Source organism: Musa acuminata, chromosome BXJ2-5 (genome assembly GCF_036884655.1).
Source record: "Musa acuminata AAA Group cultivar baxijiao chromosome BXJ2-5, Cavendish_Baxijiao_AAA, whole genome shotgun sequence".
In the NCBI taxonomy this organism is placed as follows: domain Eukaryota; kingdom Viridiplantae; phylum Streptophyta; class Magnoliopsida; order Zingiberales; family Musaceae; genus Musa; species Musa acuminata.
The window spans coordinates 14491599-14512095 of NC_088342.1; the positions used below are offsets into that span (position 1 = coordinate 14491599).

Genomic DNA, 20497 nt, shown 5'->3' on the forward strand with positions numbered 1-20497 from the left:
TTCGCCCTTTCTTTTGGAGTCTTTGGGGACATACTCGTAGAAAGCGATATCCCATGTCTCATCGGTATGAGACCTCTCTTGGAATTTTCTATGCCAAACCTTTTGATAATGGTTTCTATGTACCTGGACTGGGACAAGCCAAGTATCCTCTTAGATCTATCTCTATAGATTCTAATCCCCAAGATATAGGATGCTTCCTCTAAGTCCTTCATGGAGAAGTGTCTAGATAACCAAGCTTTTACTGTGGATAGCATTCCTACGTCGTTCCCAATGATCAGGATGTCATCCACATATAACACCAAAAAGGTGATAGCACTCCCACTTACCTTCCTATATACACAAGGCTCATCTTCGTTCTTAACGAAGTCATAAGATCTGATTGTCTCATCAAATCTTATGTTCCAACTTCGGGAAGCTTGCTTTAGTCCATAAATGGATCTAAGCAACCTACACACCTTCTCTGGGCAGTTCTTGGACATGAATCCCTCAGGTTGCATAATATACACCTCCTCATTGAGGTTTCCATTGAGGAATGCGGTTTTCACATCTATTTGTCAGATTTCATAATCATAGTGTGTTGCAATAGCCAATAGAATTCTGATGGATTTTTAGCATTGCTACGGGTGAGAAGGTTTTGTCGTAGTCAACACCTTGCCTTTGACGATACCCCTTATCCACTAGCCTTGCTTTATAGGTCTCTACCTTTCCATCTACTCCGATCTTTTTCTTAAAGATCCACTTGCAACCGATGGGTACAATACCTTCGGGCGCATCAACTAGGTTCCAAACCTTATTGGAGTACATAGAATCCATCTCAGAATTCATGGCTTCTTACCACTTCCCGGAGTCTATACTCATAATAGCTTCCCCGTAGGTCTGAGGATCAATATCCTCAACATCCTCTCCTCTAATATGTCCCACATATCTCTTAGGAGGATGAGATACTCTATTAGACCTACGTAAAGTTGAAATTTGTGTATTAGGTACTTGAACAGACTCGGGCTGTAGAGTGGTGCTTGAGCTTGGTTCTCCAACCTCACTCAACTCTATCATTCTCCCAATGTCTCCGCCAAGAATGTGTTCCTTCTTAAGGAACATTGCTCTCTTAGCTACAAAGACTTTTGATCCTCGAGATGATAGAAATAATACCCACAAGTTTCCTTGGGGTATCCCACAAATTTGCATCGCTTTGTCCTTGATTCTAACTTATCGGGGTTGTGTCTTTTAACGTGGGCAGGGCAGCCCCAAATCTTAACAACCTTAAGATCAGGTTTCTTCCCTTTCCATATCTCATATGGTGTAGACACTACCGACTTAGTTGGAACTCTGTTCAGAAGGTAAGTTGCGGTCTCTAGGGCATATCCCTAGAATAAGATGGGTAGGTCAGCGAAACTTATCATGGACCGTACCATATCTAATAGCGTACGATTCCTCCTTCCAGAGATACCATTGAGCTGAGGTGTAGAAGAAGGTGTCCATTAGGATAATATCCCATGGTCCATAAGACACTGAGTAAACTATGTACTTAAGTACTCACCTCCTCGATCTGATCGAAGAGTTTTGATACTCTTTCTAGTCTGGTTCTCCACCTCATTCTTATACTCTTTGAATTTCTCAAAAGCCTCAGACTTGTACTTCATTAAGTACACATATCCATACCTTGAGAAATCATCAGTAAATGTAATGAAGTAGGAGTAACCACTAATGGCGAGTTGACATGGGTCCACATACATCACTATGTATGAGTTCCAACAGCTCAGTGGCTCTCTCTCCAGTTCCACTAAATGGAGAGTTGGTCAGTTTTCCACGAAGGCAAGGCTCGCAAGTTGCATATAACTCATAGTCGAATGGATCTAGATATCCATCATTTAACAACTTTTGAATCATTCCCTCATGGATGTGACCTAGCCTACAAGGCCATAGGTATGCACTATTCACCTCATCTCGTTTCCTCTTAGACACTTACATTCATGATATATGGAGTAGTGTCTAGCATAAACAAACCTTTATACAATATTCCTCTCGCCAATCTACCCTCGGTTTTGCTAGAATTTACAATAAATTATAGATGTGATAAGCAATACTAGTATCCAATACCAATGCACTATCACAAAAATCTGACAATTGGAGATTGATCATGAATGTATTGAAGCTTCTCCAAGCTTCTATTTCGCCCTTTCTGCAATGTACTCTTTGCAGTTCCTCTTCCAATGCCCATCTTTACCATAGTGGAAGCACTGGCCTTTGTCATTTGTTGGGTCTTTCTTAGCAACATTTGCTTTACTTGGTCTGCCCTTGCCCTTGCCCTTTCCCTTCTTAAGAGACCTTTCTGCTTTCCTTTTCTTTCTGGTCTCACCAGAATAGAGAACTGACTTCTCTTTCTTAATAGTACTTTCTGCCTCCCTCAACATATTGAGGAGCTCTAGGAGAGTCACCTCAAGCTTGTTTATATTAAAATTCATTATGAACTGTGAAAATGAATCTGGTAGGGACAAAAGCACAATGTCCACACACAAGTTATCCTCTAGGTCCATTCCTAGACCCGTGAGTCTCTATCCACTCAATCATCCTTAGGACATGGTTCTGAACCTGTGTCCCCTCAGTCATCCTAGCGCGGAAGAGGCTCTTGGATATCTCATATCGCTGAGTCCTTCCCTGTTCCTCAAACAATTTGTGGACAAGTAGGAGAATGAATCTAGCATCCATCTTTTCATGTTGTCTTTGTAACTCAAGAGTCATAGAGCCCAACATATAGCACTGAGCAAGAGTGGAGTCATCAATGTACTTCACGTAGCGAGCGATCTTATCCTCGCTTGCCCCTTCTTCGGGTGTAGGCATCACTGTATCAAGGGCGTACACGATTTTCCCCGCTATGAGAATAATTCTCAAGTTACGGAGCCAATCCGTATAATTTGGACCAGTGAGGCGGTTGACATCAAGTATGCCACGTAAGGGATTTGAAAGCGATATTTTCTGAAATAAAGATGCAGTAGAAATAAATAACATGCAGATTTTGCAAGAAATAAACTATCAAGATATGGACTTCTATCTTAATATGCTCCCACTATTTTACTAGCGAGTCACGCGACACCCTCAGCACGTGAAACGGAAGTCTCCGACAGACTTCTAGTGGGGATCAGGATCCAATCAGTGTCTTAGTGTAACCTCGAGGGACTCGACCAATCACACTAAGCCTAAAAGGTAGGCAACTCTTGCCGATCACAGCTCCTTGTGATTCCCGTCCTGTTCGGCCTCCGAATCACCATGGCCTCGAGGGACTCGACCAACCATGATGCTCGGTTAAGTCAATACCTTCGTTACAAGATGAGTCTAATTTGATGATATACCCTCGAGGGACTCGACTAAGCATACCATGCCCTCAGGTCACCGGTGACATCTCTATGTCGTAAGCAAGATAGCGAATCGCGATATAGGTGAGTCTCGAGGGACTCAACCAACTCAACCTACACCGGGAATCGGTTCCTACTTATAACGATGGAAGGCCACGTGGGTCAATCTAATTGCCTCACGTTTACCGACTTAATATTATCGAGAGAGATGTTTCTATGATTTGATCTCCTAATATAACATGTCATATATATACATATTTAATATATATCTACATCGCATGCAAATATATATACATATCTAGTATGTGTATAAACAATCACACCAGATGATCATGGACCACAACCTAATGTGATTAGGCCCGAGCCAGTAGGCCTAATCACTCACATCAAGATCTATGTGTGCAACGGTGTATCTCCATGCCCTATGATCGTCCATCTCGTCCTCGTTGATTCTGTCGACATCTTGATGCATCTTCATGCATCGCGATCGTCCGTCTCGTGGGTCCCGCTATCGCATCCACGCTCCCGCTACGCCTCCTCATGTGATTACAACTTAATCATAGGCACGCAGGCCTGACAATAAACGAAAAATATAATGGAGGCTCACAGACCCCAATAATAATAATCACAAGTACACACATCACACGATCCATGATCATCCGTCCACACATCATACATCACATGTATAAATAATCATCATCATGTAGGACTATTAGATAATAATAAAAAATAATAATCAACTAAACATTTTAATTAATTAATATTTTTTTGAAATCAAGGATATGCAGGAAATTTTTTGAATTCTGAGGGGTATTTTCGTAATTTGGTCAAAGGATAGATACTGGAATTTCTAAAATTCACAGGGGCAAAACTGTGGGGTTTTTGCCCGTGGGAGCAGCGGCCACAGGCGCCGCTGCCCTGCGATGCCTCAGCTCGCAGCCGTAGGCGCTGCTGCCTCGCGACGCCTTTGCCCGTGGGCTCAACGGCTGCAGGCGCCTCTACCCGCGGGCTGCCAGCCTCGCCGGCCGCAAGCCTGCTGCAAGCAGACCGCCGGCCAGTTGCTGCAGGCACAGCGCTTGTGCATGCGCCGGCGTTGTGCTACCTGGCTGCAACTACGGTTGCCGCTGCAGGCGGTTGCAAGCATGCAGATCGAGGGCAGCAATTGTTGCTGCCCTTCCTCGCTTTTGCGTCAACGATTTTGATGTCAAAATTCTTCCTAAACACAACACACGTAGTTCAAAACCAATCATTCGCACGAACAACCTGGCTCTGATACTATTGTTGGGAAATCTTGGGGGCGACATCACATGCGCAGCGGAAGAACAAGAAAAAAAAATCCCCGATTCCCAAAGAGATGTTTGTCGTCGTGCGAAGATTGGTGCGCAAAATCCGCGAAACTTAAAATTGCGTATAGAGTAGGTTGTGTTACCTAGGGAGATCGTATATCCCTGTTTCCTTATAGATCCTTAGGAGAGGGTGAAGGAGGTCAAGCGTCCTCCTCTTTAGTGGTGATCCACACAACAGGGTTGCGACGACGCTCCTCAAAACTCCAGGCCTGCTTTGAGGTGGAGAGGAAGAGGAGAATAGGAAAGGCAAGCAAAGGCTCTAGCCTATGAGGCTCTGAATCCCTCCTATTTATAGAGGTCCCTTGTCAAACCCTAATGAATCCTCCCATAATGGGTATTGGATCTGTATCCAATAAGACAAGGGCTCCGTCGGATATCTCATATCCGAACCTCTACTCATCACAATGCCTACCATATGTGTGTGACCCTCTAGGCCCAATATCGAGTTGGCCGTGAGTCATACTTGTCAGAACTCCTTCTAACTTAGTGAATTATTATCTTTGTAATAATTCGCTGGACTCATCGACTACGGACGTACTAGGCCACTACGCCGTAGTCCCCAGACGATTCAGGGGAATCCAATCCATTGGACCTGTTTGTCCTCAGTTACCGTGTACCTATAGTCCCTCATCCATCTAATATCCCAGAGACCGTATATCAAGCATGGTGCTGTCAGACCCATACGGTTTCTACTCGAGTCTCGCTCTAATCAGATTCTCCCGGATAACTCTTTCTCTCTCAACCCGAATGATCCTGGCCAGGGATTTGTCTGAGCAAGAACACATGGGATATTCCTCTCATGACGCTGAGAGTGGATGATCCTCTATCGACACTCAATAGCCCTCGTAAGGTCGACTACCACTCCCAATGACCAGTTGTACTAGATCTGGGACAGCCAAACCTATAAGTCTGGTATCAAAGAGTGGAGCACTCATACAGGACATCCTTGGTGTCTTAAGTCTAAGGACTAGATATACCACTAGGACTACGGAATCGCTGTCTGACAATAAGGCATCATCAACCATCCAGCATTCCGTAAGCGGATCAATCAGTGAACTCATTCTCCAATGAGCACCTGTACTATATCCCTAGTGTCCCTACACGAGCAGCTATGAGACCAGCTGCATCCATCATATGGACGGGTATACAGCACACCAGTCTGTTCGGTTATCATGATGTCCCTCTCGAGTAACCTATAACCGGGATTATTTAAGATATGTGTTTAAAGGTGAATCGATCTCATTATCGTGATCTCATCACGATCCGATTCCCATTGCACAAATCCAAGGACAACACAATATATATATATGCATTTATGCAATAGTTATAAAGTGATATACGCCAAAATATAATAAGCAAAAAGATTCTGTATCAAGTCACACGTGCCATCACTCATGTAATTGGCTTGCTAGGCACCTATGACTAGCAGAAGGTTCACTCACTGTATTAGCACTTCAATAGTGGGTCGTCATCGTCGATTCATGATCCGTCAATCAATAATGGCACTCGGATGGGTCTAGAGTTCTCCTTGGGTAGTCATATTTGGTAGATAGCTTTGGGCTATCTCATTTTTTCCCAGCTTAAGCTTTAATCATGACACATGGAAGACTGGATGGATTCGGGAGCTGGCAAGTAAGTCTAATATGTATGCTACCGCTCTGATGTACTCCAAAATTTAGTAGGGTTCATAGAATCAAGGTGAAAGCTTCATAGATGTTCTGGTCTGGATTGATGTTTGCTTGTATAGCTAGAGTCGTAGGAAGATCCAATCTCCTATTGAAAATTCTCTTTCGCCTTTATGTTGATCATATTATTGTTTCAACCTTGCTTGAGCTATAGTGAGATTATCTTTTAGTAACTTGAACATTTTATCTTTGTCCTGTAGTTCCTTGTTTGCTTGTTCTACTTTAGAGTTGCCCAACACATATTTTGGGATCATAGGGGGAGGTCGGTCATACATAGCCTCACATGGAGTATATTTTGTGGATGAATAATAAGTTATATTATACCACCACTTAACCCAGGGAAGTCACTTTGTCCACTCTTTAGGCCGGTCATTGGTGAAGCATATGAGGTTGTCTCTAAGCACATATTCACTACTTCAGTCTGGTCGTCGATTTGTGGGTGATACGTCGTACTCATTTTCAATTTAGTGCCCTACATCTGGAATAACTCTGTCCAAAATATGCTTATGAAGACCCTATCACAATCACTTATAATATATCTTGGCATCCCATGTAATTTTATAATATTATCCATAAAGATTCAAGCAATACTAGAAGTAGTGTAGAGATTACAAACAACACAAAAGTGAGCATACTTTGTAAGACGATCAATCACGACAAAAATTGTACCTTTTCCTTGTGATGAGGGAAGCCCATCGATGAAGTCCATTGATATATCAATCCATATTGAGTTTAGGATGGGTAAAGGTTGTAGCTTTCCTAGACTTGCCATTGTCTCACCTTTATGACGTCGACATACATCACATTATACCACAAATTTAACAATAATACTTTTCATCCCTACCTAATAAAACTTTTGCTTAATTCTCTTATAGGTTCTAAGGAACCCAGAGTGCTTGGCCACAAGTGTGGAATACATCTCTTGGAGGATGGTCTTTATGCAAGTAGAATTTGGCATAAGCATAATGTGTTCCTTATAGCGTAATTCTTTTGAGTCACAACTGTAATGAGCCACAAAGCTTAGTGTTTTCTCTAATTTTTTATGATCTTACTAGTCTCCGGATCTTCCTACCATTCCCTCTTAATATCCTCCAAGAAGTCACTAGTTAAAAATAAAATGACTGAAAATTCAGCTTGCTCAAATAGCCACGAAAGCACATCTATAACAACATTCTCTTTCCCTTTTTTGTAAGTTATTTCATAATCATATCCAAGAAGCTATGTTACCTATTTTTGCTGCTCAAGGGAAGATATCTTATGTTTCAAAAAATATTTTAGGCTTTTATGGTCGATCTTGATTCGAAAGCATCGCCCGATCAAGTACGGTCTCCATTTGGTCACCATATGCACAATCATGAGCATCTCCTTGTCGTAAATAGTCATCCTAAGATGGAAAGGAGATAATACCTTATTGGTATAAGTGAGGGGGCAGCCATCTTGCATTAGTACAGTACCAATTCCGACTCCGGAGGCATCGACTTCAATAACAAAAGTTTTGCTGAAGTCGAATAGCGCTAGTACGGGTGTTGTCATTGTGGCTTTAAGTTTGTCAAAGATGGTGGTGGCTTTGTCCAACCATTGGAAAGCATCTTTTTTCAGTAAAGAAGTAAATGGTGCACTAATCTTTCCATAGTTTTTCATGAACTTGCGGTAGTAGCCTATTAAACCGAGAAAGTCATATAGCGATTTTATGTTCCTCGGGGTCGGCCAATTCTGCATTGCTTCAATTTTAGAGGGGTCCATTGTCACACCTTCCTATGATATGATATGCCCAAGATATTCCACCTTCTGTTGAAGAAAGTTATAGTTTGATTTTTTAACAAAAAGAATATGTTCTCGTAAAATCGTCAAAACAAGTCATAAGTGCTGAAAATGACTTTCAAGAGAAGGGTTGTAAATAAGAATATCATCGAAGAAAACTAGCACAAACTTATGGAGATAATTTTGGAAAATATCATTCATAAGGCTCTGAAAGGTGGAGTGAGTATTGGTGAGACCAAAAGGCATTACCAAAAATTCGTAGTGGTCGTTGTGTATTCGAAAGATGATTTTCAATATGTCTTCTTCGCACACTCGTATTTAATGATACCCAGATCGAAGGTCTAGCTTTATGAAGACTCGTGCTTCCTTTAATTCATCAAGCAATTCATCTACTACTATAATAAGGTATTTATCCTTGATGGTTATGCCGTTGAGAGCTCGATAATTGTTGGGTCTAGCCCATATGTGGGCTTGGACTAATGATTTGGGTTGTAAGCCCAAATCTGATTTATCAACAATTAAAAAAGAAAGGCATGTAGTTGAGGGAAACGAGAGAGCAGAGAAGCGAGAGAGCATGCAGCGAGCGGTGACGGCGCACAGTGATAGAAAAGAACATAGAGAAAGAGGAGAGAGAAAAATTAGGATCTTAAGTATTTTTTCTTGATGATTAGTAGCCAAACGTTATCAGTTTTGGCCCAAATTATATTTAGAGAATCCTTGCAGCAAGCTCTACAATCCTAATGGTGCTAATATGCAGTTTACCCTTTCTGAGATACTTTCCTATGATACTCACTTTGTGAGACCAAAAATTCTCTTATTAATGAGATTCATCCATATGATGATGATATGCTGTTCTTGAGCCAAGATATATGGTCTTGATGTTATTATGATCCTCTTGTTATTTTAGAGAAGACTTATTGTAAGCCTGTTATCATTATTGGTAATAGTGGAAGTTAGAAGTGGACTACGGTCCCGTGGTTTTTCCCGCATTGGGTTTTCCATGTTAAAAATCTGGTCTCACTATGTGATTGATTGATTGCTCTGCTGTTTATACTATTCTGGTTAATATGTGCTTTTGATAACAAGTTGATATTTTAATGAGGAACCCATTTTGATACACAAAGAGAAAAAGAGTTATTTCGCTTTAACAAGTTTTTCCTAATAGTAATCTGTTAGGATCAAGAGCACTAAGAGGGGGGGGGGGGGGGGGGTGAATTAGTGCAGCGAAAAACTTTCGATGATTTAAAACTACGTTCATACGATAAAGATGATTTTGGTAAGAAAGCCGATTTGAAAATTACTTTAACTTAAGATTAAGCGAGATACAATTAAAGTAAAGATATGGAGGCAGTTTGCAATTAAGATAGAGAACATAATGTAAGTGCAAACCGAAATACGATGTTCGTACGATAAAAGCGATTTCGGTATGAAAGCTGATTCGAAAATTACTTTAACTTAAGATTAAGCAAAGTGCAGTTAAAGTAAAGCTATGGAGGCAGTTTGCAATTAAGATAGAGAACATAATGTAAATGCAAACCGAAATTTAGAGTGGTTCGGTTAATCTTGACCTACATCCACTTTTGGCTTCCTCCTCCGATGAGGTCACCGACGTCTACTAGAGGCCTTCCTTCAATAGGCAAAGGCCAACCATCCTTTTATAGTTTCACTCCTTTTGATGGGCTTAGGAGACAACCCTTACAGAATTTTCACTCCTCTCTTGAATGATGAAAACTTGGTAGAAAAGAGGGAGGAGAACTTTTGGCTTTTAAAACACTTTTGAGCTCTAAAAATCACAGAGTAAGATTGGATTTTTGGTGTTTTTTGATTTTTTTTTTCGGTGCCCTTTCATTGTTGTAAGGGTGGAGTATTTATAGGCCTCAATCCAGTTTGAATTCTGAGCTCAAAACTGTCATTTCCCGGAATTCCGGGGTCTGGCGGTTCCATTGCCTGATTGGGGCGGTTGTATCGCCTGGCAGAGCTTGAAGATTAAGCCTCTGAGCGGTGCCACCGCCTGACAGGGGTGGTTCCACCGCTCAGCAAAGCTCGGAGACCGAGCTCCTGGGCGGTGCCACCGCTTGACAAGGGCAGTTCCACCGCTTGGTAGAGCTCGGAGACCGAGCTCCTGGGCGATGCCACTGCCTGACAAGGGCGGTTCCACCGCTTGGTAAAGCTCGGAGACTAAGCTCCTAGGTGGTGCCACCTTCTGTTTAGGGGTGGTTCCACTACCCAGCTTTCATGGGAGTATCAACTCCTGGGTTGTGCCATCGCCGACCCAAGCATTGCCATCGCAGGCTAGGAAATCTGGGTCCGAATGGGCTAATCCATTCGGCCCAATCTGGGTCTGTCAAGGGTCCAATTGCCCCAAGATTAAGTTAATAGGATCATCTCTCATTTCTAACTTAATCAACATGCTAACTACGATATATCTTAAGACATTCACTGCAACTTGCTCCGGTACGTTAATCGCTTCTTCCGGCGAGCTTCCGGCGAACATTCGTCGAACCTTCGAAGATGCTCCTGCGGACTTCCAGCAAACTCCTAGACTTGTAACTATCCACTTGGCGAGTTCCGACGAGCTTCTTTGGCAAGCTCCTGGACTTCTCGGATTTATTCCCGCAGAACCTTCGACGACAGTCTGGACTTCCGTTGAACTCTCGAACCCCCAATGTGATCATAGTTTTGACTCCGGTGCAACTCCTACTACATGTCTTACTTTTATCGTATTTAATCCTGCATATGTAAAACAAACTTCGATCTAGACAATTAATACTAAGCATTAATCAAGTTGTCTGGCATGTCATTGGTCTCTCGATGCTTCGTCCAATTCTTCGGCGCATCGTCCTCTCTTGCAGCTTGTTGCCCAATCGGCCAGTCAACTCCGCAACTCCGATCTCCTTGGCACAATATCCGCTCTTCTTGGCCCAATGCTCGAATCCACGGCCTGAAGCCTTCTGTCGATACGTCGATCGATCCACTGGCCCGATGTCCAATCTTCTGACATGTTCCTCTGGCCCAACATGATTTTTCCTGCTTTAATTATCTCATCCTAATCGAAGCATCCTACGTCCTCAAAATACAGATTAACTCATAAACACATATCAAGTGGTTTTATCATCAAAATATAAGATTCAACATAATCAACGCACATTCGCCATGTTCCGTCCTTTCATACGAGGAGCACTAGTGAAGAGTAGGGGTTGCAACTAGGCCAAATAACTCCTTTTCGAGCATCTCTTTTATGATCCTTTCTATTTCATCCTTCTGGAGATATGGATATTGATATTGCTAAGAATTTGCTATAGGCTTGCTTGAAAGAATCGATATATAATGATCATGCTGACGGGTATGAAGTAGGTTGCACGGTTCATTAAATATATCTGAAAATTTAGCAAGCAAAGGAAGTAGGTTTGGGTCTTCAAATTCTATTGGCTCTCCCTTAGTTTGCTGCTTAAGTTGTACCAAAAAGCTGCTGCATGCTTTATGCAAAACCTTCTCCATTTGTTGTGTGCAAATCGTTGTTACATCGCCCCCACGTTTCCCGTGTAGTATCACCTGTTTCCCCTTACTGTAAAATTTCATAATTAGTTTCACAAAGTTCCAGGAAATATCACCTAATATTGTTAGCCATTCGATGTCGAGCATGGACTCATAATCATCAAGAGGGAGGAGGAAGAAATATGCAATTATCTCTTAGTCCTACAGCAATAGTTTCACCCGCAAGCACCTATGATCACACTTCAAAATCTGTCCGTCGGTGACCTTAACATCAAAGCTGCTACATTTCTCAATAAGTAAGGCCATCTAGACAGCAACCTTACTGTTCATAAAATTATTAGTGCTCTCAATGTCAATAAGAATTGTGATAGGTTGTTGCTTTAGAAGTCCTCCCACTTTCATTGTTTGCGGGTTCGTATAACCGACAAGGGCATGCATCGTAATATCAACTGACTATTGTTCCTCATCCATGACCTCTTCCTCATGCTCCTAGACCTCCTCCTTCATGTCTTCAAGAGCTTCAATCAGCAGGAGGTGGCCCCTTTTGCAGCGATGATCATGGTTCCATGGCTCGTCGTAATGCCAACAAAGACCCTTTGCTGATCGATCACGTAGTTCTTCTCTTATCAATTTTTTTGGTAGCGAAGGATGGCTGGGAGCAGAAGGAGGTTTATATGTCATGGGCCTAGGAGAGGTTCTCATCCTCCGTGCATCTTGGTTGAGCCGTTCTTTTTGTATTCGGGTGAAAGAAATCGCAACTGTCACGTTACGGGGCTACCATGCCTTAACCTCCCCTTTTATCTCTGGCTTGAGTCCTTCAATAAATATTCCTAACAATTGATGGTCATTCTAATCATGAGCAAGGTAAGATAGCTTCTCAAACCTGGTTTGGTACTCTTAAATCATAGAGAATTGTTGAATTTTTATAAGTTGGCCATCGATATTTTCATACTTCGTAGGTCTGAAACGATTCAACAGTGTGTTCTTAAATTGATTCTATGTCGGAGCCCAATGATTGTATTCTAGCTAATTATACCATTGAATAGTATCTCCTTCAAGGTGGAGGACAGCAATTTCCACCATAGCATCATCCAATGTTCGGTAGTAGTGAAAGTAACATTCGGCGGGCGAACTCCATCCCACCAGGTCTCCTTCTTCCCATCGTGGGAAGTCCACCCTCATGCGTGGCTAAAGCATGTCCAAGGGCTATCCCTCCTTCTCTGGAGGTCTCTTGGAACTCTCTCATCATTGAAATTTGGTTGGACTCAGCGGTTGTCCAATTCTGAATTCTGCAAACAAAGCATGCAATTTGTCCTCCAAGAGCGATTCAATCCGAGATTCCAATGCTTCAAATTTGGCATCAATTGGATCTTGAGAAGCCATAGTATATGCTTGTAGATCAGAGATATTCCTATCTTTTTTTTTTGTTGATGGGTTAATGGCATTGGATGGTGGAAGGTTCGGAAAAATTGAGGATCACGGAAAGGTATTGCAACAGGTTTTTACGTCTAAAGTGTAGTAGTTTGGACGTAAAAGGTTAGTGGTTTATATTGAGAAGTTTTTTATAAAACCAAAGGGAAATATGCTATTAGGAAGTGTCAAATGTGTCATAAAAATTTTGTAGAGATTTGGACAGAAAAAATGCAGTAGCAAGATCAAACAAACTATGTTATGTGGTTGGAATTCTACAGTACATCTTTCATTGTAGAGATAAAAACTTTATGATGAAAAGTTTATGCAACAATATAGGATTTTTTTTTTTTTAATAAGGATAACTAAATTACAGTAGCAATAAGGTAGGAAACCAGAACCTGTTGCAATTCATGAGGAGATCAAAAAATGATCCGTGGTGGTGGGGATGATAGTGGAATTCGGCGACGATCTTTTAAGTAATTATGGGAATTACTTTGGGCAGCTATGGAGGGCTAATAGATAGCTATGTAAGGGTAGCGAGACGCTAAGAATGCTACTCTGATACCAAGTGTTATAACCCTTACGGATTCTAAGCTTGGGGTTAATCTCTTTAGGAGATCGGCCTCATTAGAACTATATAGGGGTTCCTTCCTCCAGGTTACTGCTCAAAGGCTGCTAAAAAGATTCATCTATTCCTTGTCAAAAGATGATGAATACATGACTATTTATAGGGCTTCGAAACCTCAACTCCTAATAGGATTCCTACTCAAGACTCCTACTTCTAGCCAACTCCTAATAGGACTCCTACTCAAAACTCCTACTTCTAACCAACTCATAATACTTCTCTAAGAAGCAACCTCCAAACTAATCCAAACCTTAGCCGACCTCTTCACCTCTTTAATAGGGTCGGCTAGGTAGGTTTTATATGAATGTCTCTTTCAATGAAACTCAATTATGACTCTCCTAGGTATAGTCCTAACAGATTCTTCTTTAATCGTTTGGCCTTTCTCACAATCGTAGTTAGTCCTCCATCACTTTTCTTAATACATGGATTAGATCATTAATTCATCAATTGATTTCATCATCAAAATCTGACATTCTACGGTAATGTTACTAAACTCAAAAGAAGTGATTAAATAGATTTTAAATTCAGAATTTGACCTTAAGAATCTCCTTGTTTTTTTTTTAATCTTCGTAATAATAAATTTTCTTTTGTTAATTCTACTTTTCTTTAACTTAATCCATGTATTTCAAAGATTGGGAGGTAATTTGTTTTGTATAGTTTACACTATATTGGCTATATAATTTAAATGATCATTTTTTTATTTTTCTCATTTTTTACTAATATCAATATTTAATCTTAAACTTTCATAATAAGTATTTAAATAATCATTCAAACCATCAATTATACAATGGGGATAAAAAAAAAAAGTAACCAGGTAAAGTGGAATCTCTAGAAAATAGTCCATTTAATTTTCATTGTCATAATAGTTTTGCTTAATTCATTATCATGTTCATATTGTTCTCCAACAATATTTATGCATACAACTAAAATAACATAAGTCGTTCGGATAATAAACACAAGATAACATATAAGTAGCACGATTAAAACTTCCAAAATTTCTGAAACTTTTGACAAATATTTTAATGTTGATGGTATAAACTTGCTTGTCTTACATTATTTATAATAGAAGTACATAATGATTTTTTAGATTTAAAACGTTCATTAAATAATTCATATGTTGAATTCAATCAAGTAAAAACATCTCTAGAAAACCTTTTTGATGTTTTATTATTTAATTTTTAAAATTTTATTTATTTTTTTATTACTTAGATGACTTTATAATAATGAAATAACTTGCTTCACGAGAGAAAGAATAGTTCCGAGAGATCTAAAGGCTTTTTTAATCCATAAATCACCTAATATGAAAAAAGATATCATTAAAAGTTGATTGATACATTTTTTGTAATTCAATAATGTTAGGAACGACTCGGCATTAAGAAGGGGGATGAATTAGTACAACGAATAAAATTACGTCGGTTTTGAAATTTTCGTACGTTGGATAAAAACCAATATCGGAAATGCTAAACTTTGAAAACGTATAGAAGAGTGTAATGAGAAAGTAGAGCAGTGAAGGCAGTTTATATTTTAAAGTAAATTGCTCAAAAGAAATGCAAACTAGAATTTTATAGTGGTTCGGTCGTCGTGACCTACATACACTTCATCGATTCCTCTTCTGTCGAGGCCATCGTCATCCACTAACGGTCTTCCTTCAATGGATGAAGACCAACTACCATTTTACACCCCTCTTCTCCTTTTCACAGGTTTAAGAGACAACCTTTTACAAGCACACACTCCTCTCTAAATAGAATTCTAAGTTTAAGCTAGAGGAGAGGATCTCTCAAGTGATTTCTATAGTATTTTCTCACTTTTAAGTTCTCTGTGTATATTAACCAAGGATGAGAGGGGTATTTATAGGCCTCAAGTGGATTCAAACTTTTAGTCTAAAAATGTCTCATCCCGGGTCCTCCAAGTACTGTTGGTACTACCGCCTTACACCCTACCACTGGGCGGTACTATCGCTTGACAGTCTCTCAGAGACTATGTCTCAAAGACTGTGTCTCAGTAGTACCACCGCCCAACCGACAGTACTACCATCTAACACAGTCTGGGAGACTATGCCACGATGATTCCACTTATTGGGTCACTGTTTGAGCCTTCCACTTGGCCCAACCTAGCCCAAACATGGGCCCAATTGACCCCTAATTGAGTTAGCCCAACTCCCACCCAATTATATGCTAACTATAAAATTTAAGACATTCACTAAGCTAAATAAGTCTGTGAGTCTAGGTTTCTTCCAGCGAGCTTCCGGCAAACTTCCGACGATCTCTCGGTAATGTTCCAACGGACTCTCGGTAAACTCTTGGAATTCACGACGATCTTCTTGGCGAGTTCCAACAAGCTTCTTTGGCAAGCTCCTAGACTTTTCGGTCAATTCCGATAGACCTTCCAACGAACATCCGGACTTCCAACGAACTCTCAACGAAATCTCATTCTTGACTCCAGGACTTCATTTTGCTTTATGTCTTGATCGCTATCATAGTTAATCCTGCACATATAAAGAATACTTCGATCTAGACAATTATTACAAAGCAAATCAAATGTTGTATGGCATGTTATTGGTTCATCGGCGCTTTGTCTGAATCTTCTGCGCATCGTCCTATCTTGCGGCTTATTGCCCAATTGGTCAGTTAACTTCCGCAACTTCCATTTTCTTAGTGTAATTTCTATTCTTCTTGACCCAATACCCGAACCCATAGCCCGAAGCCTTCTATCGATACATCGACCGATCTTTCGGCTCAACGTCTAATCTTCTGACATTTTTCTCCAATCCAACATGATTCTTTCTACTTTTAATTATCTCTTCCTAGTCGAAGCTTCCTACGTTACTCAAAATATAGATTAAATCATAAACACTTTTAATTGATTTCATCATCAAAATCCGAGATTTAACAAATAATAGATATAATAATTTATAGTCATATTATCAAAACCAATTGAAAAAAATCTGAAAACCCAAGTAATACTCTTCTAACATGATTTTTATTATTATATATATATATATATATAATCATCGGCGATAGATTGATCATCCAAAACTCGAAATGCAATGACTCGTTTTTATATGGTTCAATTACTATTATCCAATGACATGTGATTCTAAGGCATCTGTGAATGAATGTTTCAAATATCAAAACAAATAGAAACACATCTATCAAAAGATCAAAATGAATTTTATAATTTTTCTTTATTTATAAATATTATGAATGACACCTGTAAATATAGAATAAGGAACATGTCTAGTGGCAGAATTTAAAATATTTTGATAATAGTCAACAAAATCAAGGTTTTGATTGCACAGCTGCCAATCAATTTTCTATGAATAACATTAGTAGTATAAAAATTTTCAATATTTTTTGAATGAAATTCTTCCTCTTGATCAGTGTAAATAGTTTTAATTTCGTATATGCTTTTAGTCTCTACCAAAAGTTTTAATTTGTACGCAACCAAAATCTTCATATTTGTTTTTAATAAAAAAATCAAAGCCAATCATCCACAAAAATAGCAAAATAATAATTTTATTTTAAAGAATGAGACTGCATCAGCCCAAAAACATGTGTATATACCAACTCAGATTATTCTTTTGCTGTCCCATTGCTATGTTTTGGAAAAGATTCCCTGTGGTCCTTTCCTCCTAAGCAGCGTTCATAAATAAATTCATTATAACGAACCAAGTGATAATCCATATACCATCATTATTATAAAATAGACCAAGACCTATTAAATTTATTGACTATATTTATAATGTCAATGTCAATTTTCATTTAATGTAAGCCAGAAAGAAAAGAAAAACCTTTATTAATTAAAGTACATAAGGATCCCTCAAGGCAAGCAGTGGACATGGCAAGAGAGAGGTACGATTTCTATGATTTTGAACTTGGGAATCCAGAATTAAACAACCACGTTCTAATTTTAGCTTAAGTACTACACCATCACCTGGTTTAATCTTGGTTAATTTGGAAAGCCAGCATTGGGTTACCGCATCCTTATTTTGCTGCCGGTTGAAGAAGCTTAATTCCTACGCTGTTGTCTGGTCCAATTCACACCCAGGTGTATTTACTCTCATAATTCAATTCCGTATATGGCCTAACAGGTATTCCTATTTCATACTACTTTATTCTTCAGGAGTTCTTGGCTCTATAAATTTTTCAATTTATTGATAGATCTATATGTTGATTATAAGTGTGGTTCTACGCATTGCAATTAGCTAAGATCTACAAGATATCTGTATACCAACTGTGCCTTTGTGACACAAATAAGAATCCTAAAGTCAATGAAGAGGTTGAAGTAACTGAGTCAGCTGGGAATCATTTTGAAATCAACATCTAGGCATTGATCCGACGAGGATGGAATCTTGATAATTTATTTTGTTGTAATTTTGACGACGACTGCATTGATTATTAGACCTACTGGAGGGAATTAATCATCAAATCTGGACTGCTAAATTTGCTAAAGCCAATGGAGTATTGCTTCTCCCTGTATCAGCAGCAAACATGTTCTTTAGCACCCATAAATTCTTGCCACAAACACAGCTATCATATTGGGATGGCTCTGAACCAGTCTATTTTTTCTTCAGAGTTGCATTAAACACTACCTACTTTGGCACACTTCATTTATGCTATGACAGCTGTAGGGAGGTCTCTATCAACGTGATGTTTGATGTAAGTTCATCACGCTGACTGTGAACCATCCTCATACAGTGATTAACTTGCTGTTTGCACCAACTTGGATCTCGCCTTTTTATATCAGATGTTGCTGACTGAATCTAGTTCAAACTTGCAGAAGAGCTAAAACCTAATCTGCCTCGAAGCTTTATAAGAATATATACATAGAACAGCTCATTAGTTTCTTGAAATGTAGAAACTCTATAGTAGTTTGATTCATCTATTAAATGGAAGGTATATAAATCTGTGGGTACCTCGAAATACTATCGATGGCATTGAGTAGATTCCATGTACTAAATACACCAGGCTAAAGTAGTATCTACATTTACAGAAACCACCTGCTTCTCTATCGACCATTAGCAGTAGGTTTTATCCATAAGAGTAGAAATCTAGAATGTCGATCGTTTCCTGTGTTAGGATACCCGAGTTCGGGATTCATCCCAGAAGTGAATAGAGTTTTAATGATGACTTTATTAATGAGACGATTAGGTAGGTATAAAGAGGTGCACCAACGACTGATATCGTAGATAAAATCAAGGGAATATTTAATGGATGAAACTGCAAAGCCGGTGTCATGGAGGCTCCCTAATTGCGCTTCGTAGAAGCTTTCAAGTCCATTGTCGGCAATGGCTAAGGATTTCTTGGTATAAAATGGCACGTAGGGTTCTCAACATTGCACAAGAAACCACAGGTTGAAAATCTTCTTCTCTTTCTTGGTGCGTTTGAGTTCTACCATGGGGACTCCACCGCATCTCAGAAGCCTTTTGCTTGCAGTATTGTTGATGATCGGATCTACAAGCGCTGCGACGCAGACCGAAACGTTGGTCACCGTCGTCGGTGCTACCGAATGCTTGGACTGTGGGCAGAACAGTATCAAGACGGAGGATGCAGTCAAAGGTGGGGCATCATTCTTCACTTGTTTTTCGATAAATGCTCGATTGAACTTCTTATATGTGCTGTCGTGGTGGTTATGGCTAAGCAGGGCTACGTGTAGCTATCAAGTGCAAAGTGCGCAACGAAAAATACGAGACCAAAGCCGCAGCTGAGCTCGACAGCAACGGAGACTTCAACGTCAAGCTCCCGAGTGAGCTTCTCCAGGACAACGGCGAGCTGAAACACGAATGCTTCGCGCAGATCCACAGCAAGTCCGACGCACCTTGCCCCGACATGAACGGGCTGAACCCATCGAAACTTGTCCTCAAGTCCAAGGAGGGAGGAAAGCACACGTTCGTGGCAGCACCCGGGAAGCTATCGTTCTCGTCGGTCACCTGCGCATCGGCCACCCAAGCCTTACTACTGTGGCACAAGAAATTTCACAAGCATCACTTGCCAACTTATCCATCTCCAGTCCACAAATTGCCACCCAAGCCTTACTACCATCCCCACCCACACCCAGTTTACAAGCCGCAAACTCACAAAACTCCATCTCCAGTCTACAAGCCACCGGCGCCGGAGAACAAGCCACCATCAGGGGGACACTACAAACCGCCGGCGCACAGGTACAAGCCGCCGTCGGGAGGATACTATAACCCACCCGCTGCACCGGTCTACAAGCCGTCGCCGGTGCCATACCACGAGCATCCAGCGATTCCTATCCCTAAGCACCATGAAGAACAGAAGGCGTAGAACCAGATCGAGCAGATGGCATAAAATATACATCTATCATCGCTTCAAGCGTTTGATGTTATGCGTAATAATGCTAGATCTTAGGATGCGTGTGAAAGCTATGGTGGAAGGAGGTCTTGGTTGCTTCTTTCTTGCTTGCTTGCTTTCTTGCTGCTGCTGCTGTAATGCCTGTAAAAGTATGTGATTTCAGCTATTTCACGTATGATTGAAGTAACATTTGCTCTTATATTTATACTTCCTGCTAATGGTGGTAAACAAATAAGATAGTATCCAACATTATAACAGGTTGAAAACCCATAATTTAGTGATGTTGTTTGAACAGAATATATAGAAAATGATTTGATTGAAGTGAAGATAATTTTAAAAAAAATGCTGATTTAATAAAATAGATAATATATCGCCTCACTGCCTCTCTTTAGGAAATGAATACAAGCATAGTCCAAGAATTAAGAAAACCAAGAGCCAAAGAGAAGCAAGGACAAATCAAATAACTTCTTTTTGGGTTATTGATACTCTAATTAATCTGCATCGTCTC

General features: G+C 40.2%; 1 protein-coding gene across 1 annotated transcript; it reads left to right on the forward strand.

The window, feature by feature from the left end:
• Positions 1-19004: 19004 nt before the first annotated feature.
• On the forward strand, positions 19005-20176 carry LOC135611725 (proline-rich protein 4-like). Its single transcript, XM_065107377.1, has 2 exons — positions 19005-19233; positions 19319-20176. The coding sequence occupies exons 1-2, from the start codon at positions 19071-19073 to the stop codon at positions 19960-19962; spliced, it is 807 nt and encodes a 268-aa protein (XP_064963449.1). The 5' UTR covers positions 19005-19070; the 3' UTR covers positions 19963-20176.
• The last annotated feature ends 321 nt before the right edge of the window (positions 20177-20497 follow it).